General features: G+C 42.5%; 1 protein-coding gene across 1 annotated transcript in view; it reads right to left on the bottom strand.

Annotated features, from left to right (window-relative positions):
• Positions 1 to 4,250: 4,250 nt before the first annotated feature.
• The window catches only part of LOC121547245 (semaphorin-4G), a 98,933-nt gene continuing 87,052 nt past the window's right edge, over positions 4,251 to 16,131 (bottom strand). The window contains exons 10-16 of the mRNA XM_041858412.2: positions 14,255 to 14,393; positions 13,644 to 13,866; positions 13,271 to 13,386; positions 13,016 to 13,170; positions 12,642 to 12,703; positions 10,061 to 12,172; positions 4,251 to 4,842 (exon numbers count right to left, since the gene is read on the bottom strand). Of these exons, the coding sequence (XP_041714346.1) occupies positions 11,169 to 12,172; positions 12,642 to 12,703; positions 13,016 to 13,170; positions 13,271 to 13,386; positions 13,644 to 13,866; positions 14,255 to 14,393 (1,699 nt within the window). The 3' untranslated portion in view covers positions 4,251 to 4,842; positions 10,061 to 11,168. The remainder of the gene's footprint in view (positions 4,843 to 10,060; positions 12,173 to 12,641; positions 12,704 to 13,015; positions 13,171 to 13,270; positions 13,387 to 13,643; positions 13,867 to 14,254; positions 14,394 to 16,131) is intronic.

Raw genomic sequence — 16,131 nt, 5'->3', positions numbered from 1 at the left:
CCTTCCACTTTTCTCTTCCATTTTTGCGGTAATGCTGCAATTATTTGGTTGTAATTTTGTGTAGAGCAGACATTTCCATATGTTTTTGTTAGCTGCATGTGCGACATAACTCCACCAGTCCTACCTATGATATAATTTACGACGATTATACCTTTTTTAAACATTTATTCAAAAGATAATGTTTTTTTTTATCAATTAGTATATTTTAGTTTAACCACAATATTTGTTGCATTATTTGTTCTGTTGTTTCTGGAGGATTAAATTGAAATTGCAACCAACTTTCTATGGCTTGTTTTAGAAATAATGATATTTGGGAGATGATTTCCTTTTTAAATGACTGAAAGTGAAAGGTTGTAATCTGAATAAAGGGAAAAAGGCCATTCTTGAACATGGGGTGAGACAATCTTACTAATTTGCTAGAGAACCAGTTTGGATTTAAGTACAACTTTTGTATAACTGAAGCTTTTAGTGATAGGTCTAATGCTTTAATATTTAATAATTTCTGTCCTACGAATTCATATTCATTATATAAATAGGGCCGTTTAATTTTGTCTGGCTTGCCGTTCCAAATAAAATGGCATATTTTTTTGTCATATAATTTAAAAAACTGGTCGCTAGGTGTAGGCAAGACCATAAGCAAATAGGTAAACTGGGATAATACTAAAGAGTTAATCAGGGTGACTTTTCCACAAATAGACAGGTATTTACCTTTCCATAGTAGCAAGATCTTATCTTTTTCTGCTAACTTTCTATTAAAATGTATTGGAGTGAGATCATTTATTTCATTTGGGATATGTATTCTGAGTATATCCACACCACCATCAGACCATTTTATTGGTAAACTACATGGTAATGTAAAAATTGTATTTTTTTAGTGATCCAATACGTAATATAGTACATCTATCATAATTTGGTTGTAATCCAGAGAAGTTAGAAAATGTATCTAGATCCTCTATGAGGCTGTGGAGTGATTCAAGCTGTGGATTTAAAAGAAAACATGAATCATCAGCGTACAATGACAACTTTGTTTTTAAACCCTGGATTTCTAATCCCTTGATATTATTGTTGGATCTTGTTTTAATACCTAACATTTTGATGGCCATAATAAATAGATATGCTGATAGTGGACAACCTTGTTTTACTCCTCTTGACAGTTTAAAACTTTCTGAGAAATAGCCATTATTTGCTATTTTACACCTAGGGTTACTATACATGATTTTAACCCATTTTATAAGAGATTCTCCAAAATTGAAATGCTCCAGGCATTTATATATAAACTCCAGGTGTACTTCATCAAATGCCATTTCAAAGTCTGCTATGAATAGCAGGCCTGGTTTCCCAGATTTTTCATAGTGTTCTATTGTTTCCAGTACTTGCCTTACATTATCTCCAATGTATCTTCCATGTAAAAAACCTGTCTGATTAGAATGAATCATGTCCGACAATACCTTTTTTAATTCTATGCGCTATACATTTTGCTAGACACTGCAGTGTGAGGGGCTTCCAATTTTTTTTATGGACTGGATCTTTATATTTCCCACTTGTGTCCTGTTTCAGTAATAATGAAATCAGACCTTCTTCTTGAGTGTCTGATAATCTACCATTTACATAGGAGTGGTTAGAACATGCTAATAAAGGTCCTCTGAGTATATCAAAAAAGGTTTGGTATACCTTGACTGGTATGCCATCCAACCCTGGAGTTTTCCTGGACTTAAAGTCTTTCATTTCATCCAGAAGTTCACCCTCTGTAATTTCACCTTCACATGAGTCTTTCTGTATGGCTGTTAATTTTACATTATCAATAGAAAAAAAATCCCTACAATTAGCTTCAGTTAGAGGAGATGGAGGCGACTGAAACGAAAACATATGCTTAAAGTACTTTACTTCCTCCTTCAAAATATAATTTGGTGAATCATGGGTGACTCCGTTATTTGTAACCAGTTTCAGTAAATTATTTTTGGTAGCATTTCTATGTTGAAGATTAAAAAAGAATTTCAGTAAGAGTAATGTATATGCCAATTTATATGATGGTCCGACCACATTCTGTCCCCTATCAACACTTTTTAAACTTTTGGTGCCAATGAGAATGACATAATGTATATCTCACTACCTGGGTGGGGGTACCCCACCGGAATCCCCACCGGCTAGGTACAAGGCCGTCAAGGTTCTCATTAGCAGCTTTGAGAATTTACTTGTATATTATGCTCTCCCATCAGGGGGCTCTGGCTTTGTAGAACCAACCCTGCCAGGCAGGCTCAGAATCTTGAGGGGGCGGTGCTGCTCTAGTATCTTTCTGTTTTGGCTGCATATAGGCAACAAACAGCAGGGCCATAAAACAGATGGGGACTTCTCTTTGGTGTATGGGTCGCTCAGGTGGGTGTCTAGGATATAGGGTTGGTGACCGTTCCATCATGATAGGACAATAAAAAAATTAATTAGATATGGTGTTTTTATTTTCCTTGGCATATAGCAATGTACTCATTTACATCAACAGCAGCGTTTCAAGTTGCCATTTCTTACACCACAGTCCAGACAGAGCCTCAACTCTCACAGCATATGTCTACCAATCACACAAACCATCTTAAGTGTGGAACGACCCAGTACCATATATGGCTCTTGAACGTTCCTCTATCAGCTGCCCATCAATAATAATTTCACCAATTTGACTGCAAGCATGTCTTGTATGAACTCTGTGTTGATTGTCTGCAGATAACAACATAGCTGCAGGGTGGGTGGTGCTGTAAAAGATGTGGTCAGACAGGATTTCTTGATGGTTGGGTTACAGATGGGTGGTGCATGACTGGTCACAGGAAAGGCAATAGTATAATCTGAAGGCTGATTGTGTAAAATGGGAAGGGTGTGTGAGTCGTCAGATGACTGCAGAGATGAGTGTGGTCGGGAAGAGGAAGTGCATCTTTGACTGCAGAGCGATTAGTACTACAGTCATGTAGTCATGTGTTAGCAATGTGTTTGGTGACTAAAGAGGATGGCATTATGTTTTCCGGCAGTGTATTCAGTGTTAGTTTAAAGTTCTCATAAAATGTATCTCAACATTAATACTGTCATATTGGTAATTTTTTTGACGGTTATCTGTCAGAATGTAGGGTGGACTTAAAACAGGAGATACTGTTAACCTTAATAGAATCCACTTAATTTCATACTAGTCATGTTATTTATGTTGGGGAAAAGTAATATATATAATCAACAGTGTTATTCTAAGAACACTGCTTGTTTTTATATTGATTGGAGCAGGGTTGCAACTAGTTTTTACATAGCTAATTATGTATCACAACGATTACAGGCAGCAGAGCCTGACCAGAGTTCTAATCTCACATCACAGTTTCTTACCCCAATTAGAACTGTCAGGGCTTGACCTACACTATGGGTGTAAAAGCTCTAAATAAAGATTGTTGTTGCTTAGTTACGGCCCTAGCCTCAGCACTCAAACTTGCCTTTTTTCCCACCAGTCTTTCAGCCTGTGCTGTACCCCCGGACCGTCACAATCTCAGCATCCAGCAATATCACCCAACAGTGTGAATTATTTACTATGACATGTTGAGCAGTCTGTTGAGAATGCAGGGTCGTGTTCATTAGGTACCCAACAAGAAAGAACTGACTGAAATACGGAGGGACTATCGTTTTTTGCATTCTAAAACATTTTAAAACAGTTCCCATTGCGAGCCCTAATGAACATGACCAAGGCCTAGATTGTCATCATTATCACCCAACAGCAATACTATTGGGTATTGTGTTGTCGAGACAAAAGGACTCAGTTTGAACATGTTTTGCATAATGCTGTACTGTACTGTACTGACATCCCCCTTGGGCATTGACACAGGATTATTCCCAGTCGATCTGAATTTGATGCAAAATAGTTTTTAAGAAATCCTTTACCGGTGGTTGCACAAAACAGTGACAATGACGTATGAGAAAAATAAATACACAATATCACTTTTGTTATAAATATTGTACTTATTATTTAATCAGCCGTGTAGTGTTGGCCATGTCACGTAATTATTTCGGCATCAGAGCACTTGGAGAAATGATTATATACTGAACAAAAATATGAACACAACATGCAACAATTTCAACAATTTTACTGAGTTACAGTTCACTTAAAGGAATCAGTCAATTTAAATAAATTCATTAGGCCCAAATCTATGGATTTCACATGACTGTGCACGGGCGCAGCCATGGGTGGGCCCGTGCACAGTCATAGGCCCACCCACTCAGAATATGTTTTTCCCCACAAAAGGGCTTTATTACAGACAGAAATACTCCTCAGTTTAATCAGCTGTCGGGTTGTCTGGTCTCAGACGATTGTAAAGTAGTAGTCATATCTACATCGAGCCAGAAAACAACAAAAACACATAACACGGATGTAGCACATGGATGTAACACTTTACAAGGGTATACTGAATCTTCTTATGTACATAGCAAAAAAGTCCTCACGAGGTATAGTGCAAATGCGTCTTTTAGTCATTGTTCACTCAAATGTATTCTGTAGGTGATGTAGAGTTAATATCTAAACCTCGACTTGAATGTTGTCATGTCTGTAGGATGTGAGTATGTTTGTTGAAATTAGTGTTCCACAGTGTTTATGGGGACCTACAGTATACTGGAGGTGTGTATTGAGTGTACTGTAGTAGCCAGCATGTTTGCCATTTGACCATAAGTAGTATGTACAGTACAATATCCATAACCGTATCCATGTTCACTGCCCATGGAGATTGTACACACTGATTACCCTTTGGTGTATTTTGAGCAGTCACTGGCTCAGATCATCGGGGTTCCTCACACACTCCTTCTTCCATTCACCAGCTTCTCCATCTCCTTGTATAACTAAAGACAGAAAAAAGATTGAAAAGCAGAGACTTAATACACTCTACATACAGTATGTCATACTATGATGACTGTGTTTTTCTACTTTAAAATGAGCTTCTCTCTGTTAAAACTTTAAACATAACATGACAGCATCAGTGAATCACATGTAATGAGAAATGACATACCCTAAAGTTTAAATGTCCAGTTTGTTCTTTCAACTTTGAATGTTCATCCTCAACTACCCTCATTGTGATTGCACTTTTGATACATCATTATTTATGTTACATGAAAAGATAAGATAAGGAAAACACATTCATCAGGCTTGCTTGACCCCTGCCGTAGACAAGCTTTTGTACAACATTAATATAATGGTCCTGTGAAACTGTATGACCAATGAAACACCTGTCATAGTGCATCAATATTCTAATCAACCAATAAGAAGATTCTGCTCAGCTACTATAATGACCAATGGGGAGATGGGGCACATCTTTGTTATAGCCCAGCACTGAAACACCTGATTCAACATAACTCATCACCAAGCCCTTGATTAGTTGAATACGGTGCTGGGCGAGAACAAAAACGTGCACACCCTGTGGGTCCTCCAGGCCCAGGGAACAGGATTGAGGAACACTGCAGTAGCCCCTTTGCAAAGAGAAGGTCACGGGCACTGTTTGAAGGCCAGGCTTAATTGATTGGGGGGCTATCATGGTGGTTTGTGAACTCAGCAGGCTCCTCTAGGGGAGAGGGGAAGTAAGAGAGGAAGAGGGAGGGAGGGGAAGGGTAATAATGGATGGAATGATGATACTCTAGCGTGGAGGTGAAGGGGTAGAGCGGACAGGTAATAGAAAAGGGAGCATATACGGATAGAGAGGGTGGGAATAAAGGGAGGGGGAGAGAGGAGGAGGAGGAAACCTGCTGATGGTGCAAAGCAGCTCCTGTCAGCCCCCCTCTCACACACACACAAATACACACTCCATCCCTCCCTCTCCTACTCTATCAGCTCACTGCATCACTGACCAGGACACACAGGTCAAATGTTTCCTGTGCCGCTCTGCCGCATTCGATAGAGTCCGCAAAAAAACACAACAAGCCTTAACTTGGTGTCTCTATGCAGTCCAGCCCAGGATCCGCCTGAAAAGTATTCACCCCACTTGACATTTTTCCTATTTTGTTGCCTTACAACCTGGAATTAAAATGGATTTGATTTATACAACATGCCTACCACTTTGAAGATGCAAAAAAATGTTTTGTGTGAAACAAACAAGAAATAAGACAAAAAAACTGAAAACATGAGCGTGCATAACTATTCTGCCCCCCAAAGTCAATACTTTGTAGAGCCAGCTTTTGCAGCAATTACAGCTGCAAGTCTCTTGGGGTATGTCTCTATAAGCTTGGCACATCTAGCCACTGGGATTTTTACCTATTCTTCAAGGCAAAACTGCTCCAGCTCCTTCAAGTCGGATGGGATCCGCTGGTGTACAGCAATCTTTAAGTCATACCACAGATTCTCAATTGGATTGAGGTCTGGGCTTTGACTAGGCCATTCCAAGACATTCGAGTGTTGCTTTAGCAGTATGCTTAGGGTCATTGTCCTGCTGGAAGGGAACCTCTGTCCCAGTCTCAAATCTCTGGAAGACTGAAACAGGTTTCCCTCAAGAATTTCCCTGTATTTAGTGCCATCCATCATTCCTTCAATTCTGACCAGTTTCCAAGTCCCTGCCGATGGAAAAACATCACCACAGCATGATTCTGCCACCACCATGCTTCACTGTGGGGATGGTGTTCTCGGGGTGATGAGAGGTGTTGGGTTTGCGCCAGACATAACGTTTTCCTTGATGGCCAAAAAGCTCAATTTTAGTCACATCTGACCAGAGTACATTCTTCCATTTGTTTGGGGAGTCTCCCACATGCCTTTTGGTGAACACCAAATGTGTAAGCAATGGCTTTTTTCTGGCCACTCTTCCGTAAACCCCAGCTCTGTGGAGTGTACAGCTTAAAGTGGTCCTATGGACAGATACTCCAATCTCCGCTGTAGAGCTTTGCAGCTCCTTCAGGCTTATCTTTGGTCTCTTTGTTGCCTCTCTGATTAATGCCCTCCTTGCCTGGTCCGTGAGTTTTGGTGGGCGGCCCTCTCTTGGCAGGTTTGTTGTGGTGCCATATTCTTTCAATTTTTTAATAATGGATTTAATGGTGCTCCGTGGGATGTTCAAAGTTTCTGATATTTTTTTATAACCCAACCCTGATCTGTACTTCTCCACAACTTTATCCCTGACCTGTTTGGAGAGCTCCTTGGTCTTCATGGTGCCGCTTGCTTGGTGGTGCCCCTTGCTTAGTGGTGTTGCAGACACTTGGGCCTTTCAGAACAGGTGTATACAGTTGAAGTCAGAAGTTTACATACCTTAGCCAAGTACATTTAAACTCAGTTTTTCATCATTCCTGACATTTAATCCTAGTAAAAATTCCCTGTATAAGTCAGTTAGGAGCACCACTTTATTTTAAGAATGTGAAATGTCAGAATAATAGCAGAGAGAATGATTTATTTCAGCTTTTATTTATTTAATCACATTCCCAGTGGGTCAGAAGTTTACATATACTCAATTAGTATTTGGTAGCATTGACTTTAAATTGTTTAACTTGCACAAGCCTTCCACAAACTTCCCAAAATAAGTTGGGTGAATTTTGGCCCATTCCTCCTGACAGAGCTGGTGTAACTGAATAAGGTTTGTAGGCCTCCTTGCTCGCACACGCTTTTTCAGTTCTGCCCACAAATTTACTATTGGATTGAGGTCAGGGCTTCGTGATGGCCACTCCAATACCTTGACTTTGTTGTCCTTAAGCCATTTTGCCACATCTTTGGAAGTATGCTTGGGGTCATTGTCCATTTGGAAGACCCATTTGAGACCAAGCTTTAACTTCCTGACTGATGTCTTGAGATGTTGCTTCAATATATCCACATAATTTTCCTTCCTCATGATGCCATCTATTTTGTGAAGTGTACCAGACCCTCCTGCAGCAAAGCACCCCCACAGCATGATGCTGCCACCCCCGTGCTTCACAGTTGGGATGGTGTTCTTCGGCTTGCAAGCATTCCCCTTTTTCCTCCAAACATAACAATGGTCATTATGGCCAAACAGTTCTATTTTTGTTTCATCAGACCAGAGGACATTTCTCCAAAAAGTAGGATCTTTGTCCCGATGTGCAGTTGCAAACCGTAGTCTGGCTTTTTTATGTGTCACGAATTCAGCCGAGGCTGCCCCTCCTCCTTGCTCGGACAGGTTTCGGCATTCGTTGCCACCGGCTTACTAGCCATTACCGCTCCATTTATCATCACTCCATTTGTCTTGTCTTGTCTTGTCAATCACACACACCTGGTACTCATTGTCACGCCCTGACTCAGGGGACGGTTATTTGTTGAGTCAGGGTGTGTATATTTCGTGTTGTGTTTATTTCTATGTTTAGTTTCTAGATCGTTTAGATCTATGTTGGCCAGGGTGGTTCCCAATCAGAGGCAGCTGTAGCTCGTTGTCTCTGATTGGGGACCATACTTAGGCAGCCTTTTGGCACCAGTCAGTTGTGGGATCTTGTTCCGTGTGAGGTATGTTATTTTGTCTACCTTGGACTTTGTGTACCTTGGACTCATTCCCTCATTAGTCTGTGTATAAGTGTTCCCTCTGCCCCCTTGTCCTTTGTGAGTGATTGTTCATTGTGAGAGTGAGTAGCTCGGTTGAGCTACTTCCTTGCTGAGCAGCCTTTCAGGTTATGTCGATATAGGACTTGTTTTACTGTGGATATAGCTACTTTTGTACCTGTTTCCTCCAGCATCTTCACAAGGTCCTTTGCTGGGATTGATTTGCACTTTTCGCACCAAAGTACGTTCATCTCTAGGAGACAGAACGCGTCTCCTTCCTGAGCGGTATAACGGCTGCGTGGTCCCATGGTGTTTATACTTGCGTACAATTGTTTGTACAGATGAACGTGGTACCTTCAGGCGTTTGGAAATTGCTCCCAAGGATGAACCAGACTTTCTGAGGTCTTGGCTGATTTATTTTGATTTTCCCATGATGTCAAGCAAAGAGGCACTGAGTTTGAAGGTAGGCCTTGAAATACATCCACAGCTACACCTCCAATTGACTCAAATGATGTCAATTAGCCTATCAGAAGCTTCTAAAGCCATGATATCATTTTCTGGAATTTTCCAAGTTGTTTAAAGGCACAGTCAACTTAGTGTATGTAAACTTCTGACCCACTGGAATTGTGATACAGTGAATTATAAGTGAAATAATCTGTCTGTAAACAATTGTTGGAAAAATTACTTGTGTCATGCACAAAGTAGATGTCCTAACCGACTTGCCAAAACTATAGTTTGTTAACAAGAAATGTGTGGAGTGGTTGAAAAACAAGTTTTAATGACTCCAACCTAAGTGTATGTAAACTTCCGACTTCAACTGTATATACTGAGATCATGTGTCAGATCATGTGACACTTAGATTGCACACAGGTGGACTTTATTTAACTAATTATGTGACTTCTGAAGGTAATTGGTTGCACCAGATCTTATTTAGGGGCATCATAGCAAAGTGGGTGAATACATATGCACGCACCACTTTTCCGTTATTTATTCTTTAGAATTTTTTTAAACAAGTAATTTCTTTCATTTCACTTCACCAATTTGGACTATTTTGTGTATGTCCATTACATGAAATCCAAATAAAAATCAATTTAAATTACAGGTTGTAATGCAACAAAATAGGAAAAATGCCAAGGGGGATGAATACTTTTGCAAGGCACTGTAGTGCACTACTTTTGTCCAGAGCCCTATATAGTCCCTATAGTGCACTACAAAAGTAGTGCACTTTATAGAGACGGATGCCATTTCAGTCTCTGCCAATATTTGCTTTGGTCAGAGTGGACCCTCTCTCAAGGCAATGGAGTATGTCCCCGGTTGTTGCTAGCGTATGTTGTTATTGCATTGACACTGATGTCACCTAAACATTGAGAGAGCGTTGCGGGTTAGATAACAGTGTGATGGCCCTATAGCTCGTCTGGCTTGTGGCCACCAGCTTGTGACAGCAAAGGACACACAGCACAAACATCAACCTGGGCTGGAATTAATGTCTGCCTCTCTGCCCTTCATCTTTCACGGAGAGGAAAATGAAAGCTGATGTTTTCACTTTGTTAACAGAAGCTATTTGGTGGTGGTGGTGGACTTTGAATTTGAAAATAGGTTCAGTCTTACCTTTGCTTTCTGGTCTCCTGTTGGGCTCACACATTTCTGGCAGTCAGGTCCCACCATCTTCGTCATCATCATCACCATCACCATCATCATCACTCAGTTTCTCTGATCAATCTGACCAGAGATCAGTCCTTCATGATAGTCTTCATTCTTCAATGATAGTGTTCATCCGGCCAAGCTTTGATGAAGCCTGCCGTCTATCTATAATCCTGCTATTTTCCCCCTTTGACACAGTCAGATGCTAACAACACAAAGATGCTAAAAAGTTTCATTTCAATTTGGTTTCGCTACAACCATTTCAATTGGAATTATTTCAACAGTTGCTACTGATGGCTGCCACAGCGATATTATTTCTATTTACATGAAAACAAAGATAAGTGTGTGTTAAGTTATGACTGAAATGTATTATTTGTCCAACCATCTGTGCTCTCTTGTGAGGTTCTGTAGGTCTTTAAGAGCCTTCATTGACGTACACTGTATGGCACTAAACTACAGTAGCCATCGTTGTCTAAATTCAATAGTTCCGAAGATGGTCTATAATGTTCATACAGGCTTTGATAGTTCCTCAGTCTAACTCATCATCTTACTTCATGGTCATTGGTCATATGACCTGGGCTCTCATTGAAAGTCTGTGTCCCTTGTCCCACGATGCACCACAGCGCTCTCTGTCAGTGTGTCAGCTGACCAGACCAGCACTGACCTTTAACGTAATTGACCAGCTTCCACAATAGGGTTAGGATCTGAGGTAGGATTGTAACTAACTTGTGTATGTATCATGTATTTGCTTGAAAGTCCATCAAAGGGTCCATGCACTAGTACAGTGTGTGTCCAAAATGGATACCATGACTATATCCATGACTGCTTCAGTTAGGGAAAAGTCAAAAAGTCCTCTTTACGCCAATGTTCAATTGTGAAATTATGTGGGCGGGCCACTTGTCTCAAGTCACGGGAAGCTGCACATTGGGTTTTGGGTATGAATACTCCCACAGGTTGCTTTGGCACTGGTTAAATAGCAGAAGTATAATACAAGTTAGGCCTCCCTGCCTTTTGGGGGCACTCTTTTGTAGTTGGGTTAAACCAATACACAGATCAATGGGAAAGAGATGGGGGGCTAGACGGAGCTCTCGTCTGTCGGCTGGGGGTCCAGTTGCGTGTGCTTCCTCTTCTCCAGGATGCGGTTGAGCTCTTCAGTGAACGAGTGGTAGAGGGGAGACGTGCTCCCCTCGGGGTCCGCCATCTGCCTCAGCAGCACATAGCTGTTGCCGTTCATCTTGCGAAGGACGTTGGGTAACGTCGCCGACATCCCGTTGGTGTACTCTGACGATGCATACTCCGAGGAGGGCAGGGGTGGCGGTATTGGGAGCGGCGGAGCGGGAGGGGGCAGCGACTTCCCCGGAGACCCTTCCCCGGGCACGATCTGGAGGAAGCCATCACCCATGTCGTCCATGTTGGATACCGACAGGGAGCGGCGTCCGCGCTTGATTTCCTGCCTGCCGTTACAGTGGCTGGAGATGGTCTTGAGCTCCAGGTGGGAGCTCCTCTTCCTCTTGGCTGCGGCCCCCGACTCAGGCAGCCCCTGCTGGGAGTACTTGCAGCCCTGGTAGGGCCCCCAGGTGCAGAAGCTGACGTAGAGCAGCACTACGGTCAGCACCAGGCACATCCCGCCAAGCACAGCCACCAGGGAGATATACATGGCCTCCATGTGCCTGTAGGTCTGGAACTCAGGCACAGGGAGGAGGGGAGCAGGCGGGGAGGGCAGGGGCTGCTCAGTGGGGCTGCTGGGGGAAAGAGAAGGGCTTGGTGGGGTGGTAGTGGTGTCCGTCACGGCTGTTGGCCCCACAGAGAAAGGCAGGTCAGGGTGCACCCTCACGGTGTACATCCTCACTGGCACCCACACGTTGTTCTCCACGGCGTAGCAGCAATAGTCTCCGCTCTGGTCGGGCCGGGCGCCGATGAGGAGCAGGCCGTCGGTGCCCACACGATGGCCCGAGTCGAGGCCGTAGCCCTGGAGCTTGCGGCCATCCAGGGTCCAGCATGGAGTGGCTAGGTTGGAGTGCAGATCGCAATGGAGGAGGACATCGTCCCCAGACATCACCGTACGCCTGCGGTGGACTACTGAGAGAGCGAGAGAGAGGGTGAGAAAGAGAACGAGAGAAAGAGGGAGAGCGAGAGAGCGAGAGAGCGAAAGAGAGATAGATAGAAGGAGAGAGTGCAGGATAGACGGAGAACAAGAGAGAGAGAGAAAGCAGGATATACAGAGAGAGAGAGCAGGAGAGAGAGATTAATACAGAAACGGACATCAGGTCACGAGCATGTGCAATGTGTGTGTCAGTGGCGTAGCGCAGTTTTGCGGGGGCCCCCCCCAACCCATTTTTTAAATAGTTTTATAGCTAATCTCATGTTATTTTACACATTTTGCCATGATGCTGAGAGAAAATTTAGCAGTTTTAAAGCTAATTTCCTGTAATTCCGCTCCACAAAGAATCATAGCTTATGACATGTTCATATGCTACATTTGTGCCCCCGCCTTGCGGGGGCTGCGGGGGTGTGTGCTACGCCAGTGGTGTGTGTGTTTAGTTCATACCTGCTCCTGTGCTGTTGTCACAGCCTCTTTTCCCTCTCTGTATATCCTGGGTTAAATTGGACCTGAATAGGAGCCAGAAGAATGTCAGTTCTCATTTATTCTTTCTGGGCAGTGGGCACCCACACATACTGTATGTACAGGCAGAGCAGGCATACAGAAACAGTACAAAGTTAAACAGGAGTAACTTGATTTGTATTATAAATTACAGTATATGGAATAACACAGAAAATAGAACATAATACTTGTACTTCATAGAATGTTTGTCAACTATTCTAAATCAACATAAAAAATATTATGGTGAGAGCATTGATATAAAATAATGATAGCTTCTTCTAATTCTAATAAAATGTGTGTGTGTGTGTGTGTGCTCTCACCTGTTTGTGCGTGAGGAAATTTCCACACACAGCGCCCCGTCCCAGCCACAGAAGGGGTCCCGGGCGAACACACAGTCGAAACAGGACGTGTAGCGCTGGCAGGAGGACAAGGGGACCTGGAGCACTGCAGAGTTTGAGCCCACAAAGATACTTCCCTGTTGATGGATAATTTATGTTTAATACCATTTTGATAACACTGTACTCAAAGCCAACAGGTATAATGCTTTATAAGCATGCATGTGCCATGTGTAGTACCTGTGTCTGGGAGATGACCATGCTGTCTATAGGCTGAGGGTTCACAAACAGCTGCAGCTCCTCTATGATGTGCATTTGACCTCCTATCTCCACAGCCCTGTGCAGCCAGCCCTCATCTGCAGGGAAAAACAGACATTTAATGTTCATACAACATTCATATAACCTTCATAAAACGTTCATATAACCTTCATACAACGTTCATATAACCTTCATATAACATTCATATGATATAACATTAATATAACGTTCATAACATTCATATAACATTGATAACTCTCATACAACATTAAAAGAAGAAAAAACTAAGTTAAATAAGTATTCAACTATTCCTTATGTTCTATGTATTATGCATTATAAATCTTGCCAGACTCACCAGTTCCCAAGAAGAGCACGGTGTAGACGTGTCCGTCCAGGGCTGCCACCCTGTGCACGGCCATCTTTCCGTAATTGACACTTCTCTTGAACAGTAGGGGGTGCCCTCCTATGGGGTGGACCTGGGTGGACATCAAGGGGTGCTGCCTCGCAAAGGCCAACACGTTGTCTGGGAGGTCACGGGACGAGTTGATGCCCTGGGACCTGTGTATGTCTGTAATACACTGGAGCGAGGAAGGGCAGTGAGAGAAAGAGAGGTCGGAGAGGGAAAGAGAGAGAGAAGTCAATACAGATCAGAAAATAGTGATTGAGACAGAAATAGAGACAAGGCTGCACCTCAATAGCATTAAGGGCCTTCCTCTTCTCCTCTCCTTCCCTACATCAGCATATACAATAACTATAGAAAGACTGAATTGGTGGAAGCAGTCTAAATACTGCTTTCACCAACTCAGTCTTTCTAGATGCAGGAAAGAAGACAAGGAAAGGAGGACACTGTGTAGAGAGTATTGAGATTGATCCAAAGATAGTAAGAAATGGGGGCAAGGGGAGGGAGAGAAGGGGGAATAAGGTTTTCTGTAGCAGGGAAATAGAGGGGTATTACTAGAGACTTACTGAGCCAGGCCTTGGTACTGGGACCTTCCCTGTATATTCCCTCCATTTGGAATCCTGCACCTCCATGTAAGGCCCCTCGAAGGCCCTCTGTATATCTGTGAAGGAGTACTGGCACACCGCAGACGCCTTGATATTTTTCCTGAGAGAGAAAAAATGCACCAAGACACAGAAGACAAGTCAGAGATGAATAATTCAATGTTATATCAACATTGAAGCGTTTCTTCTCTTGGAAATTAACTGCTACCTGCCACCCAGATCAAATTTCTAAATCCACAAGCGCTCACCAAAGGGAAAGTTTTAATAGACTTTGGTTAGGTTTTAGTAGATAATTCACTGAAAGCTGAAAGCTGTGGTGGGTGGGAAGGGGAGTGGTAGTTTGTTTTGAGCAACAGTAATATTTTCTTGTTTCTGTCTTTCCCTTTGTCTTCAAGAGAGATATGGGGAGTTGGGAGCACGTCACTGACGGGGGTAAGATCGTTTTATCTCAGTAGTAAGCTTATGCTTTATTTGCATTCAATGTACACTTTAGTCATGTGCTCAGGGCCGGCGCCAGAACGAATCAGTTCGACAGGCCTCTGATATCTATAGCCAGGCACGTTTTTTTCACGGGAGCTCCTATGTGTGCACGCACTAGGGTGTTAGAGTAAAGCCCATGGGCAGCTCGTGAGTTTCAAGTTTGGGGAAGCTTACCATTTATCCTACCATTTCTACCGATCTGCGTGAAAGTTATGATTGTTTTTATATGCACATTTTTGTGGAACAGTTTCATTTCAATAAAAAAAATTTCGTTTCTCAATCATTGTCACATGGTTAATCATAAAAATCTGAAGTAAAATGATAAAAATCTAAAAGTTAAAATTCAACTAAGGCGAGAGCACCATCCTTGATACACTGTGGTACATTGGCGGCTAAAGAAATTAGCGCATAGAACTCAGAGATAGCCTATAAGCCAATGCAGGAGTAGGTCTATAACTTTGTCAACTAAGTAAAATACATAGGCCTAAAGCCGACAAAGAAAAACAGTAGAAAATATCCTGATGAAAATTCTGGTTCTTTCAATCACATTCATCTCTCTACTCCCTTTCTATCTGTCTTGACTTGAGCTATTGCTAGTGAAGTGCAACATTGTATGAAATCATCAACTGGATCCGTCCCGTTTCCAACGGATATACAGTGGGGGGAAAAAGTATTTAGTCAGCCACCAATTGTGCAAGTTCTCCCACTTAAAAAGATGAGAGAGGCCTGTAATTTTCATCATAGGTACACGTCAACTATGACAGACAAAATGAGGAAAGAAAATCCAGAAAATCACATTGTAGGATTTTTTATGAATTTATTTGCAAATTATGGTGGAAAATAAGTATTTGGTCAATAACAAAAGTTTCTCAATACTTTGTTATATACCATTTGTTGGCAATCACACAGGTCAAACGTTTTCTGTAAGTCTTCACAAGGTTTTCACACACTGTTGCTGGTATTTTGGCCCATTCCTCCATGCAGATCTCCTCTAGAGCAGTGATGTTTTGGGGCTGTCGCTGGGCAACACAGACTTTCAACTCCCTCCAAAGATTTTCTATGGGGTTGAGTTCTGGAGACTGGCTAGGCCACTCCAGGACCTTGAAATGCTTCTTACGAAGCCACTCCTTCGTTGCCCGGGCGGTGTGTTTGGGATCATTGTCATGCTGAAAGACCCAGCCACGTTTCATCTTCAATGCCCTTGCTGATGGAAGGAGGTTTTCACTCAAAATCTCACGATACATGGCTCCATTCATTCTTTCCTTTACACGGATCAGTCGTCCTGGTCCCTTTGCAGAAAAACAGCCCCAAAGCATGATGTTTCCACCCCCATGCTTCACAGTAGGTATGGTGTTCTTTGG

Source organism: Coregonus clupeaformis, chromosome 31 (genome assembly GCF_020615455.1).
Source record: "Coregonus clupeaformis isolate EN_2021a chromosome 31, ASM2061545v1, whole genome shotgun sequence".
NCBI lineage: Eukaryota > Metazoa > Chordata > Actinopteri > Salmoniformes > Salmonidae > Coregonus > Coregonus clupeaformis.
The sequence above is the reverse complement of the archived record's forward strand: the minus strand, read 5'-3'. Positions and strand labels throughout refer to the sequence as shown.